A 14,152-nucleotide genomic window follows, 5' to 3' on the forward strand; every position below is an offset into this window, starting at 1 on the left:
TATGAATGTGTAAAATCAAATATAGTCAAAATATAATTACATTACTCACTGTTTACACAAAGTATTTCAAGTATCTATTAATGTATGACCAATTCTTAATCCCCAGGGGAAACATTTGAAATATTCAGGTCATAAATTGTTATCTATACCAAATGTTTGCGTTTATTTTAATCGTTTTTTGTTTTGTTTTGCTTTATGTTTTTATTATAAATGACACTCTAACATTTTAATTCCTACCAATTCAATGTTACGTTAATAAATGGACCAGTATCTGTGCATTTACCTTTATTTTTGCACACATCTGCCAATAAGGTTCCAACATCAAATTTTTGTGAAAGTAACGGTATTTAGGAATCTTTACGATCAGTAATCCAGCACAAAGGTGTCATTGTTTGTGTCTTTAATGTAAATGTTTTCACTAACAATCACTCAAAGGAAAACAATAGCATTCACTTCATTGCTGGCTAGGAGATTGAGCCTATTTAACTGGATAAAGGCAACACCGCCATCTCAAAAACGATGGGTAGAAGAGGTGATGGCACACCTCAAATTAGAACATCTTAGATTTACTGTACAGGGCAACACCAAGAAATTCTCCAAGGTCTGGCAGCCTTTTATTTCCCCATTTTGAAAATGAGTTTCCATTTGCTCCAACATAACTGGCAGCTTTTTAACCCCACCCCCCCTTTTTTCCCCCTCCTATCTTCTAACCTGTTTATGTAATTATTTTCACCCAAGAATGTCTGGGTATGTCTGATATTAGTATGGTATGTCTTGTTACTGTTTTATTTGTAGTTTAGTCCTGTACTTGTGTTGTATGACTTGAGATCTGGTGTCTCTGTATGAATGGGATGCTTGTTGTTTGAACAGAAAATTCAATAAAAACGCTTTGATTATTATTATTATTAAATGTAAATGTTTTCTTCGTACCATCCTTTTCTATTGTGACCCGACCTGAGATGAAAAAGCCTGTGATGTTCGGCTCTCGTCAGCTGTCACTTTTTAAGGGGGGAGACAGGAAGAGCCACTTTGGGGGGGATTTTGGGAAGTATCATCCGGTATCCGTTGGCGGTAGAAGGAAGATATCGCGAGGGGGGAGGCCGGTTCTGGGGGAAAAAGTGGTGGGAAAAGGGTGTCAGAAAGAAAGCTAAAATATGAATGTAACTTCGTGGTGAAAGACACTGTGGTAAAAAGAAGACAAACCCGTCGGGGATCTGCTGCTCTCTTCTCCTCCAGCCATTCCTCCACCGATCTGCCTCCAACTTGGGCGCAGTAGTGCTCCCCTGCGTAGCGGCTGTGGCCGTGCTCCCTGGTCTTCGGCCGGCTGCAGCGTCGGCAGTCGAACTTGGAGAACACCTTCCGTGGCGGTCGGAGCAGAGCGCCTTGTTCCTCCGCCCTGCGCCGCTGCTCTTCCCTCTTCTTCCTCTGCCAGGCGGTGGTGGGGGCGGGAGTGAGGGCAGGAGTGGCGGCGGCGGCGGCAGAGGAGGAGGCTGCACCAGGTAGAGCTGAGGAGGAGGAGGAGGAGGAGGAAGCTGCAGGGGCACCGGGGTCGGAGAGGAGCTTGTGGTAGCCTGTCGCCGCGGCCTTGACCTGCGGCAGAGCTGCAGGCACCGTTCTGGCCATCGCTGCCTTGTGCCTGATGGAAACAAATGAAAATTCTTAGGTGTGACTAATAGTATAGAAGAAAGATTGACATGGAAAGCTCATATAGCTCATGTAAAAAATAAAGTTTTGAACAAGGTAAAACTTGTATTGAATTGTAATGTAATGAAACTACTGTATTGTTCTCTTATTTTGCCTTATTTTTGCTACGGTGTGGAAGTTTGGGGCCATACATACTTCACAAGCACAAGACCACTGATGATGATTATGTTACAAAAAAAGGCAGTAAGAATTATTCATAATGCATGATACAGAGAACATACCAACAGATTGTTTATTTAATCAGGAATACTGAAATTCAAAGACTTAGTAGAAACACAAACACTGGCTGTAATGTATAAAGCAAACAACAGAATATTGCCAGAAAGTATACAACAATTGTTTGTTATCAGATCAGAGGATGAAGAACAAAGGAGGGAGTTTCATTTTAAACACCCCTTTGCACGGACAACTTTGAAGCAGATGTTTATCTCTGTGGTTGGAGTCAAACTATGGAACTCTCAAAGTAATGATGTTTTCCAAGCAAAGAAAACGCTAAAGGAAATAGCAATCAGAAAATTAGACAAAAGTAGCCAGTGATTCTTGTAGAAAAGTCAGCTTGAAATGCTGTTTTTTGTTTTTATTATGCTTGTTTTGTTAGACTACAGTATCACTTAGTGACTGACAGATACGTCAGCTTGAAGCTCTGTTTCTGTTTGATTGGTTGTTGTTATTTTGTTTTGTTTGTTTTATGGTGATTGGTTGTTGTTTTGTTTTGTTTTGTATGTTTTATAGCAAGAATGTTGCTCAGTGACAGATTACTAGAATAATTAGATATTGAGTGAGGGGCAGGCAATATAAGATGTATCTTCTCCCTGGCTCCCTTCCAACCAATGAAAGAAATGTTGTGATCATGATGTTCCATGATATTGTCAAATTGTGTAATTGCCTTGGTTGGAATAAATAAAAAGAAAGAAAGAAAGAAAATCATTTTGACTGTCGACATACTGACACCAACACTTTCACAGTCGCTCTCACCACTGCAGGAGCATCCGCTGGTTGACCTCAAACAGCCGGATGGGGATGGCCGCCAGTAACTCCTTACAGTTGAACACGTTGTGTCTGATGATCATGTAGTCCCTCCTGACGGCCGTCCAGCGGCTGAAGCGGACTCCTAAGATGGCGCGGTGCTTGTTGTGAATGCGACACAGCTCCAGAAAGACGACCTCCACCAGCCGGGAGGCGCCTGGAGACTGGGCCGCACTCGCGCCTTTACCCGGGAACAAACTGCAGAGAGAGAGAAGACGGAGAGGAGAGAGTGAGGCTCTGCGTCCCGCGCCGCAATCACACCGTCAACAAAGCATTTTAGGGGTGGGAATCTTTTTCTATCTCACGATTCGATTTGATTCTGATTTTTGGGGCTACGAATCGATTTTCGATTCAAAACGATTTGATTCACAAGGATTTCTGCTTCAGTCTATCAGTGTGCAAAGGATCCTCATGATCTACTCTGTCTGCTTGGCAAGACAGAATGACTAAATCGTCTTTTTCACATTTATTGAGTTTTAAACAAGTATCCATGTTTAGATGGAATTGTTGAAAAGCAATAACACATATTACTTAAGTAACAAAATTAAAAGTGCCTCTTAGTGCAGTTAAACATGCTGCCTTTTAAATTCTAAGGAAATGGAGGCCGACAGCCAGCAGATTTGTTTCATTTTTTATTTTTTGAAATCGATTTTGGGACATTTTATATAGATTCTGAATTGTATCAAATGAGAATTGCGATTCTTATGTGAATCGATTTTTTGGCACACCCCGTACATTTCAGTCAACTACACTCACTGTGACGCGCTCTCTGTGTCTTGTTTTGATGTGTGGGCTCGCTTGGTTTTAGAGCGGCCCTGGTTGAGCCGGGGGGAGGAGGCCGCCGCCTTGTCCTGGTCGGACAGCTTCTGCCACAGCGCAGTGATCTCCCTCACCTGTCGCCGCGTCACGAAGGTCTGGTGACGCAGCTCCACGAGGGCGCAGGCCAGACGGACGGTGGGCTGGTCCCCTCCGTCGCCGTCTGGTCCTCTTACATCCTGGGACAGAGTCAAATGTGTTTGTTAGCACGCACTCACACTGAGCCGCCGCCGCCGCTCACAGACACGATTATACACAACAACAGACTGAAATGAACTCACGCCTTCATCCTCCTCTTCCTTCTTTATCGGTGTTGGATCTGGATCTGGGACCAACTGGGAGGACGAGACCTGAGCACCAGAGGTCAGAGGTGGCGGTGCCTCGTCTACGGCGGTGGCTGGTCCCGGCTGGGGAGGAGGGAGGGCCGGTGCTGGAGGGGCGTCGCTGCTGCTGCTGCTCACTGGTAAACACAGACTCACAGTTAGAGAGTCGACCTCCATGGCTTCATCCTCCTCATCCTCTTCCTTCTTTATCGCCGTTGGATCCACGAGGGCGCAGGCCAGACGGACGGTGGGCTGGTCTCCTCCGTGGCCGTCTGGTCCTCTTACATCCTGTGTGTAGGAACAATGTATTAATAGATAATTAGATAATGAATGCTTGGGTGATTAAAGGAATAAATAGAAGTAGTAATCATGTGTGATGTGACGTTTTAGTGCCGAGTGCTGTAACTCTTTGAAAGAACACAGTGCAAATCGAAGCAAATCGCCGTTCAGACCTCTAGGCATATTATAACGTCTCTGCTCTAGGTGACAGAGTCTGCAAGCTGTAAATCCAGAATACAGAAGCACTCTGGATTTACAGCTTGCAGACTCTGTCACCTAGAGGTCTGAACGACGATTTGCCTCTTCATGTGTGTTTATGATAACTTTGACAGGTCTCTCTCTCTCTAACCCCCTTTTTTTTGCTTTTCAAATGTTAAGAAATTCTAAATAATGTTTAATGCTTGCAATAAATGATTAATGTTTGTATTTTTGATATGAAATGATGTTTTATTCAGTATCTTTGATATGTATTTCAGATATGTATTTCAATCATTGGATGATTTTGTATTTTGTCAGAAATATGTTTGTCTATGTAGCCATATATTCTGTGTTTCCCCGAGTCCTCAGGGTCTTAAAACTTTTAACGTATGTGATTTGCTTCGATTTAGTCTATTGTTCGGTTTGGTGTGGTTTCCCTGTATACTGTGTACCACCTGTGGCAGCTTAGCCTAGTGCTGAACTTTATTTATCTGACTGTCCAGTGATTAATTATTAATTGTTTATTTTATTTTATTTTTTGATACAATGTGTATTTTGATACAATGTGTATATTTTTCGATACAATGTGTAATTTTTCCTCTGTGGTGTTGTCACGTGAGGACGCTGATTGGTTCCGAGGTTATTTAAACCGTCCCCTCCCTCACACACACACCTTCAGAACCTGACGAAGGTCTCAGGAACGAAACGTTGTTCAGCTTAATAAAATCTTTGCAAGTGATGACAGTGTGCGGGAGCTTTCTCTTATGTTACTCGACCACGCAGGTCTTCTCCTACGCACCTGTCCGTCCGTGCCGGTGTGCACAAGTTTCAACCTGAATAAATAGACTAAAAAATTGGAAATTTTTTGTCTTTGTCTATACTTCATCACACGAACATGCGAGTTCAGGTAGCGAACTCAACATGTACTGAAAAGACTGAAATGTACTCACGCCTTCATCCTCCTCCTCCTTCTTTATCGGCGTTGGATCCACGAGGGCGCAAGCCAGACGGACGGTGAGCTGGTCCCCTCCGTGGCCGTCTGGTCCTCTTACATCCTGTGTGTAGGAACAATGTATTAATAGATAATTAGATAATGAATGCTTGGGTGATTAAAAGAACGAATAGAAGTAGTAATCATTATAAATATATGCAGGTTTTGTTTCTTTTAACATTACACAACTACAATATGGCAACAGCTATGTTTTGATATGCTGATGTTTTCCTTTCTTCTTGACAATAATTGTAAATTGTAATGTATTATGTGAGGATAACAATAATAAAGAAAACTGAAAAAAAAGAAGTAGTAATCATGTGTGATGTGACGTTTTAGTGCCGAGTGCTGTAACTCTTTGAAAGTACACAGTGTGCAGAGATAGAGAGAGAAAGAAGAGCAGGTTTGAAATAAACAACTTCTTCTGAGGAAAACTCATCTCAGGGAGCTGCAGAAGAAGTGGTGAGGGAGGCAGAACAGGATGTTGTCTCTCTTTTCTCTGTGACGTTTGCAGAATGACCAAAGCTGATACGGAGGCAACCGTGGGTCTTGAAATATTACTGAAAATCCCCCCGAAATGCTGGCACAAGTTACTGACCATTTCATAAAAGGGCTGGCACTCAATGAGTTAATAAATAGACTAAAATTGGAAATCTTTGTCCTGCGTACTTCATCAAATGAACATGCGAGTTCAGGTAGCGAACTCAACATGGCTGTCTTTACACTGCAGTGGCCCAATCCCGATTGTTTCCTGGAATCGGGTATCGTCAGATCAGATCCAGGCCCCGTTGTATGTGGAAATAAATCAGATACAAATCGGATATCTGCCAATGCGTCTGCAGTCTAAACAGACAGATCGGATCTTTCCTGGCAATGCGTGTCATACGTCATCAATGATAATATTAATTCACGTGTAGCTCCTCTGTAGCCCGTGATTGACACGTGGGGCTGACCTGGACTACCGTGGCCAGCTGTAGTCACTGTCACAGGAGTTACAGTGTTTCATTTTCGTGGTGTCCGCGCGCCTGTTTTTTCCCCCTCACTAGTTCTTGTTTTCATACACAGTAGGCCTAATATTAATTTCTGTGCAGATCGAGGGCAGGAGTGTGAAAAGGGAGCGCGCAATAAACACCAGATTTCACTTTTTCCTACCGGCGAAAACTGAACCGAGCCAATAAGAAATCAAGAGAGGAAAATCAATACACATTTGTGTCCAAGAGGCTTTGTCCCGTTTTGGATCAAACGGTGGCACAACTGTCACCATCACTGTCAGCTGCTCATCTCACAGCAGCTCCGCTCCACGCAGCCACTTCACTAACTTTATTTAGTAAGGACAGACGTTCACTTTGTAAGTGACGCAGACTGAAATGTACTCACGCCTTCATCATCCTCTTCCTCTTCCTCCTTTATCGGCGTTGGATCTGGCTTGAGGGCCGACTGGGAGGACGAGACCAGAGCACCAGAGGTCAGAGGTGACGGTGCCTCGTCTACGGTGGTTGGTCCCGGCTGGGGAGGAGGGAGGGCCGGTGCTGGAGGGGCGTCGCTGCTGCTGCTGCTGCTGCTGCTGCTGCTGCTGCTGCTGCTGCTGCTGCTGCTGCTGCTGCTGCTGCTGCTGCTCACTGGTAAACACAGACTCACAGTCAGTTGTCTCTCTGTTAAAGCAGAGATGTGACGTGTACATTCAAATGTGTGTGTGCTCACTCACGCTGAGAGTCGACCTCCATGGCGGCGGCGGTGGCGAGCTGGGAGTCCGTCAGCTCTGGGTCCACGGCTCCAACACCTGTGTGTAATAAATAAAGATAAATGTCTGTGGCTGTTTTCTAAACCACATAATACTGTACTGCCTACTACACATACTGCGTTAGTATGTACTGTGTACTGCATACTGAATGTGGGATTCAGTTTGCTACTTCAGCAGACCGACACCGTTCACACCGCAGTATGCAGTATACGAGTTTCCCAGAATGCATTTTGCGGCAAACAGACGAAAAGCTGTTTAATTTCCCGCTGTAGCGCTGTAATTATGTAACTCTATTAAGTTTTAATATTTTTTCATGCGAGAAAGTAACTGTTTAGATCCCAAATATACGGCCAGTTTATCCAAATGACGGCTGTTTAGAAGTTTGCTACGATGTTTTTCGGAGAAGTGAAGCTCCGCAACGACCGCAACATCACAGAGGCAGTAGCCAGTCTGGAGAGCCGGTCGGCCGGCCAACCTTCGTCGCCATCCCGGGGGAGAAAACAATCGCTAATTAACTTACCCGCAGGTTTTTAGAGGTTTACCACGGGCTGGTTAAATTATTTTTAGGAGATAAATGTTGGTCTCATTGATGAAATCTAACAATTGTGGCAGAAGCATTAGTTTGTTTGAATGAAAAGTGAAGCTTCCTGTGTGTATTGGACAGAAGAGCAGCGCTGCCTCGGGGCTCTGTAGCCTACGTACAGAAATCACCACATTTAAAAAAATAAATAAATGTTTTACAATGAACCGATCAGTCTGTATTAAGTTCTATTTTATTAAGCTATATAACATGGTTACAGTACACGGCAAAAGTATTTTACTCTAAACTGCCTTTGGTTATGGTTAGACGTCAGGGGCGCATTGCATTGTAGACTGGTCAGATGCATACTGGAGATATTTTCCGAATCAGTACGACATTCTGGAATTTGTGGCATACTGTAGATTTTGCTTTTGTTTGCATACTGCATTTTTGTAAAATCAGTGCGTACTAGCAGTATAGTATGCGGTTTTGAATACAGCCTCTCTGTCATTGGTACAGGCGACTTTATGGCTACATTGTGTGAACTTACGTGCAGGTTGAGCCGAGGGAGGAGCGGCATCGGCATCGGCATCAGCATCAGCATCAGCATCAGCATCGGCCTCTCGGTCTCGACCCAGCACGTAGACCTGCAGGTTGTGGCGCTTGGACCCGGGCTGGACGGACGTCGTCCTCACCCACTGCACATAACTACAGAGAGACACGGGGACAAGACAGAGTCAGCTGACCCATCAGCACTAGGGATGTCACGATTACTTGTTTTCATTATTAATTGCAGTATTAAACGCCACAATTAATTAATCATAAAGATTCTTAAATACCGTCACTTTCCAAAAAAGATTATGTCGGAAACACAGAGGCAGATGTGCACAAAAGTTAAGGTAAATGTATACTATAATAAATACTGGTCCATTTACCTAACGTAACATACAATTGGTATAGGAATTGAAATGTTAGCATCTCATTTGTGATAAAAATCAAACAGACAAACAATTTAAAAATAAACTTAAACATTTGGTATAGATGACAATTAATGATTTGAATATTTAAAACACTTCCCCTGGAGGATTAATAATTGGTTATATAGTAGATACTTAAAGCAGAAGTAAGCGATATTTTTGTGTTAATATAAGTCTTAAATAGTTATATCTTCCGACAGCAATCACTTACATAGAGTGTTTGGACCGAAACACGGGTCTGTCAGTCACTCTGCTCTGCTCTGAGCCGAGGAGAAAACTTTTCTTGTATCCTACAAGTTTTATCCAATGAGGAGAGAGAACGGCATGAAGGGCTGTGTGTGCAGCCAAGGGATGCGCGTGAATGTGGTGACGTAGGGAAGAGGACGGGGGCTGCTAACTCCATCGGCTGACAAGAAGTTATGGTGCGTTCAAGGCAACTCATAACTCGTGTTTTTTCGACCTGTGAAGTCGTACCAGTTCGATCTGGTACGAGTTCACAGGTCGGAAGTTACGAGTGGCCGTTATAGTGACTTTCACAGGTAAAACAGGTCGGAAAAACACGAGTGGGTTGCCTGGAACTAGGGGTGGGAGAAAAAATCGATTCACATAGATATCGCGATATCTTTTTTGACGATTTTTAAATCGATTTTCTTTTTCAAAAATCGATTTTTTTTTTTTTTGAAAAAAATTTTTTTTTTGAATTTTTGAAATTTTTTTTTTTGAATTTTTTTAAATATTGTGCAATGTGTATTTGTTAGCCTCTTTTACATACAGAGAGTACAGGCTTTGAAAAGGGTTTAAGTTCATTTTATAATGGAGTATGTTAATTTATAGGCTCCTACAGTGTTTGTGTGCAGATAAATGTTAAAAATGCGACTAAAAATCGAGAGAATCGGCAATATCGTAGAATCGCAATTTAAATCGAATCGGCATCCAAAAAATCGTAGAAGAATCGAATCGGGAGAAAAGCATATCGTCCCAGCCCTACCTGGAACGCTACAAAGTCGTAAGTCGTGACTTGAAGCTTTAACTTACGGTTTCAAAAGCCTGCCTGGAACGCAGCATTAGCCAAAACGACCGGATCGCTTACATTCATATGTTGTGAAATTAATTAATTCATAATAATCGTGATAATCGTAATACCGTGATTATTTCTCTGACAATAATCGTACAAAGAAAATCTATAATCGTGACATCCCTAACGGTGCCTGCAACACTGACCTTCGACTCTCGCTGCTGGCCGACTCGTACAGGGACCGGTACGTCTCGGTGGCGTGAGCGCCGAACGCCACCAGCTCCTGGTCCACGTCCCTCACCGACAGGGAGCCCTCGCGCCTCCTGGTCCACTGCACCGCCGCCACCACCTCAGGGAGCAGCTGGACGTAGGAGGCCAGGGCGTCTTTGTGGACGGCGAGGGGCGACCGGGAGGCGTCTCCGCCCCCTCTCTCCTTCTGGTGGGACGCCACGACGGCCGCCGCGTATCCCACGTCGTGGCTCAGCAGCCACCTGAAGGTCTGACCCCAGTACTGGCCGAACTGGAGCTCACTCTCACTGAGCACCAGCCGCCAGCACCGGGGGTCTCCGCCGGCCTCCCGGATGCGAACCTTCGCCTCCTCCCTCACCACCTCGGGCTCCTTCACCGCCGACCCCCGCTCTCTGTACGCCCTGGCCAGCCCGTAGGCGTCGGGCGACGGCTGGAGGGTGAGGTCAGAGGACGAAGGCTGCACTCTCAGAGTCGGACGGAAATCCATCCTGGAAAATAAAGAAAAATAAATTAACAGAGGAGCCGTGTTCCTTTAATAAGTGTCAGTGGGTTTATATTATATACGACCCTGGATCACACTGTCTTTAATAGTTTTCTCCTTTGTGATACCCTGTCATGTACATGTGACATCTATGTCTATTGGGATAGTAGTCTAATTTATTCATATGAGAAATGCACCCTATCAACTAGAATGAATAGAAACATACTTTATCATCTACCTTTTACATCCAGAAGACAGAAATGTGTCGTTAGCTTGCACGAAAAGACGCATTTACACCAAAACATGATGTTAGGTACTAACTAAAATAACATCAACTAAAACCCATCAATAAGGTTTATATAAAAAGTTCACAAGAGGTTTTTAAAATGCTGCTTATTTCATGGCTTTCCCTCTGCATCACATCCTGCTTTTTGACCACATGCCCAGTCAGCACAGAGTAAATCTCGAGCCCCACCGGGAGCTTTTCAGGACCGACCTACACCATGGATGTGTTATAATAGATCCATGACCTACACCAAGGCAGTAAAAGCTCCTGGAGATGGTCCTGGCTGCTGCAGTGGAAACGCGCCTATAACTGGTCATATACGGTAGCAGCCAGATGCGCCTGCGCGTTTAGGTCAATACTTACGGGAAGCAGGAAGTGAGGGAAAACGTGTTGTTGTTGTTGTTGTTGTTACGGTTCGAGTAGAAAACATTAAAAACTTGCTGAAGATACCCGAGTGACTCTTTCTCCATCATTTACACACTTAAACCAACTTAATAACTAAATAAATACATCAAATCAGAAGCAACATTGAAACAAGATCAAATCCAACATAAATATATTTTCAGTGTGCTTTAGTAGTTACAGCAGCACACATGCTCACTATCATTCACGTTAATGTCTGTGGATATTCTCATTCATCCACCACCTACAGTATCTCCCATTTAAAACGCTGCTCTTTCATCTCCACCCAGGAGAGTGAACAACTCAACCTCACTTGACTCTAACGACTGAGGTTCACCAGAGACTCCAACAATGGTCAAGTGAAACTCTACCAAGTACTTGTGTTAGCTAAACACCCTCACAGAGGTTAAATACCTGGGTCTTACTCCACTACTGTTTGTCAGACTAGTGAGGACTAGTCAGACCGATGCGTTACGACCTGGTGAAGCCGCTTGGACAAGAGGCGAAACGTAGACAAATACAAGTCCAGTTGCCTTCGATTCAATTTGTTGCCCAGAAATTCACGTTAATGATCAACAAACAGGTGAAATAAGTTTCCACTACCGACAGGGACAGAGGTCTGTAGCTACCGTCCGGACATACAGTAACACTAACAGGAACTTGGGTCAAAAATATTGATAAAGAACAAAGTTACTCACGTAGTTACTAGTTAGTTAGTTGCTCCTCTCTTCTGGAGCTTCGCTGTGTGTAGGGAAACGTGGGGGAGGGGAGTCACTTTGGTCCTTTGACTTGGGAAAGAGAAGGGGGCGTGGCCTCCGACGTAGAATCGACCAATCAGAATGAGTCTAAAGTAGAACGTGAATGGAGGAGCGTCAGGCGCATGCGCAGTCTTCTCGGCCGTTGCTAGGACACTGCTCTGATCAGAGGAGCAGATATGCGGGATTTTTTTTTTTTTTCCAAATTTTTTATTGAAAAAGTACAAAAATAAACAATACTGGCGTTTTTCATAGTGCATAGTGCCATAAGTGTCAAGGGAATGGCAGATGAACATCATTCAACATTAGTGCAAGTTAACTCACAATAGGAACATACACATTAGTGCTTCAATAGAATAAATACATTTAGAGCTGTTGAAATAGAATTAAAATTAAAATAAACATCTCAAAATAAATAGTCAAAAATAATTTAAATATAAAATAGAATAAACATTGATTTCATAAGGGGGATTCAAATCAATTTTAGTTATTCATCTCAGTGGGAAAATTCTTTTAATTATCATATAGTTTCTGTGCCTTTATTTCTGTTGCAAATTTCAGTGATTTCATGTACAATTTAAATTCATACATGAAGACAAAAATATGGGGGATGACTTCATAACTCTATTCTTGTCGATGAAAAATTTTGCTAGACAAAGAATTAAATTGCAACAGAGTTCATCATATTTGTTTTGTAAGATCATACCGAAAGTGACATCATCACGAGAGATAGCAGCTGGAAATAATACTATTTTTTGTTTGATCCAATTGTGGATGTCAACCCAGAATGTTTGTATTATATCACATGAGAAGAAGATATGGTCCGTGGTTTCAATGTCATTTTCACAGAATGTGCATAAATTGTCACCAATATTAAAGCGTAGTCTAAGTAATTCTTTAGAAGGATAAATGTTGTTCATAATTTTAAAGTGTGTTTCTTTCGTTTTGGGGGGTTGTTCTTAGTTTATCAATTGATTTATTATCAAATTTATGTAGGATATTATTTTTGTTTTGTTTGCCGGGGAACAATGTTTCAGTGAGGCAGTTCCTTATAAAATGATTGTTACATTTTTTGTCCAGGATTAAAATCCCTTGTACTGACAATGGGCCCCGCTGTGGTATTATAGGTTGGTGGGCCAATATATTTTTTGTTAGAAATATAAATCCATGAGGAAGTGCTTTTTGTAATTTAATAAAGTCTGTTTTGGATGGGTTGAATTCATGTTTAGTGCAAAACTGTTGATAATCTAAGAGATTACCATTGGTATCCATTAAGTCGACCACAGACCATATATTCCTCTCATACCATTCCTGATAAAATAATGATTTATTTTGGTATAAAACATATCTATTATTCCAAAGTATAGTAGTGTGGGGTGAAAAGTTATGCACATATAACATTTTCCAATATAATAGAATTTGGATATGCGGGATAATTATCTACCTGACGCGTAGTTTTTACCTTGACCAATCGGCTTCAGACACAAACGCTCCCCGTGATCTCTTGGTAATGTCGTACTTTGATCATTTTATCTATGTGACCTGTCATCTAGAACATGTAAGTTTATATATAATCTACTATATCAATGAGATCTGTCATCCAACATATATGTTTATACTATATCTATCTGTAATAGCAATGAGATCTGTCAGATATGTTTATAGACGTTTTCACAGGCAGCCAGATAGTATAATACAGGTGTTACCAAGGATACGATACGAATTAAGGCTCCATTCCATTTAGTGTAGCAGAGCTTTTCTAATGAGCCAGCATCAGCTGACTCTGTTTGGCCTGAATGGAATGGAGCCTTAATTCGTATCCTTGGTAACACCTGTATTTGTTTATACTATCTGGCTGCCCGTGAAAAGGAGGCTATTATCTACAATCTCACACTTCCTGTGCTATTTGTGTCTGTAAATGCTCTATAAACATGAATGATGACACAATTGGATTGATTAAGTGATGAATGATACAGAATCATAGAAGGCATGTATTCTCACTAGAGATTTATTTAAAAAAATAAATTAAAATTGAAAAAAAACCCCCAAAAAACACAAATAATTAAAAATGTCAGTCTGTTTTTCAGTAGCAGCAGCTACTGCTGGCTGTCCTCCTCCTGCTGCTGCTGCTTCACCACCTCCTCCTCCTGCTGCTTCACCTCCTTCTGCTCCTCCTGTTGCTGGCTGTCCTCCTGCTCCTGCTTCACCTCCTCCTGCTTCACCACCACCTCCTGCTCCCGCTTCACCTCCTCCTGTTGCTTGCTGTCCTCCTCCTGCTCCTTGTAAAACGCATGGCCAGAGTCTATGAACATGGAGTCCCGAACATGCGCTTCAACGGGGAGCAGCAAAGTCTGGTAGCTCTGAATTTTTGAGTTTTTACTCAACATTT

The 14,152-nt window shown here is 42.7% G+C and overlaps 1 protein-coding gene across 1 annotated transcript; it reads right to left on the reverse strand.

Moving 5' to 3' along the window:
* Positions 1-8,056: 8,056 nt before the first annotated feature.
* Positions 8,057-11,779, reverse strand: LOC146970313 (uncharacterized). The gene is made up of 3 exons (XM_085804435.1): positions 11,707-11,779; positions 9,797-10,327; positions 8,057-8,306 (listed from the first exon to the last, which is right to left on the reverse strand). The coding sequence occupies exons 2-3, from the start codon at positions 10,324-10,326 to the stop codon at positions 8,057-8,059; spliced, it is 780 nt and encodes a 259-aa protein (XP_085660561.1). The 5' UTR covers position 10,327; positions 11,707-11,779.
* Between the last annotated feature and the right edge of the window lie 2,373 nt (positions 11,780-14,152).

The sequence above is a fragment of the Trachurus japonicus genome, chromosome 17 (genome assembly GCF_045865225.1).
Source record: "Trachurus japonicus isolate A0001 chromosome 17, Traja_1.0".
NCBI lineage: Eukaryota > Metazoa > Chordata > Actinopteri > Carangiformes > Carangidae > Trachurus > Trachurus japonicus.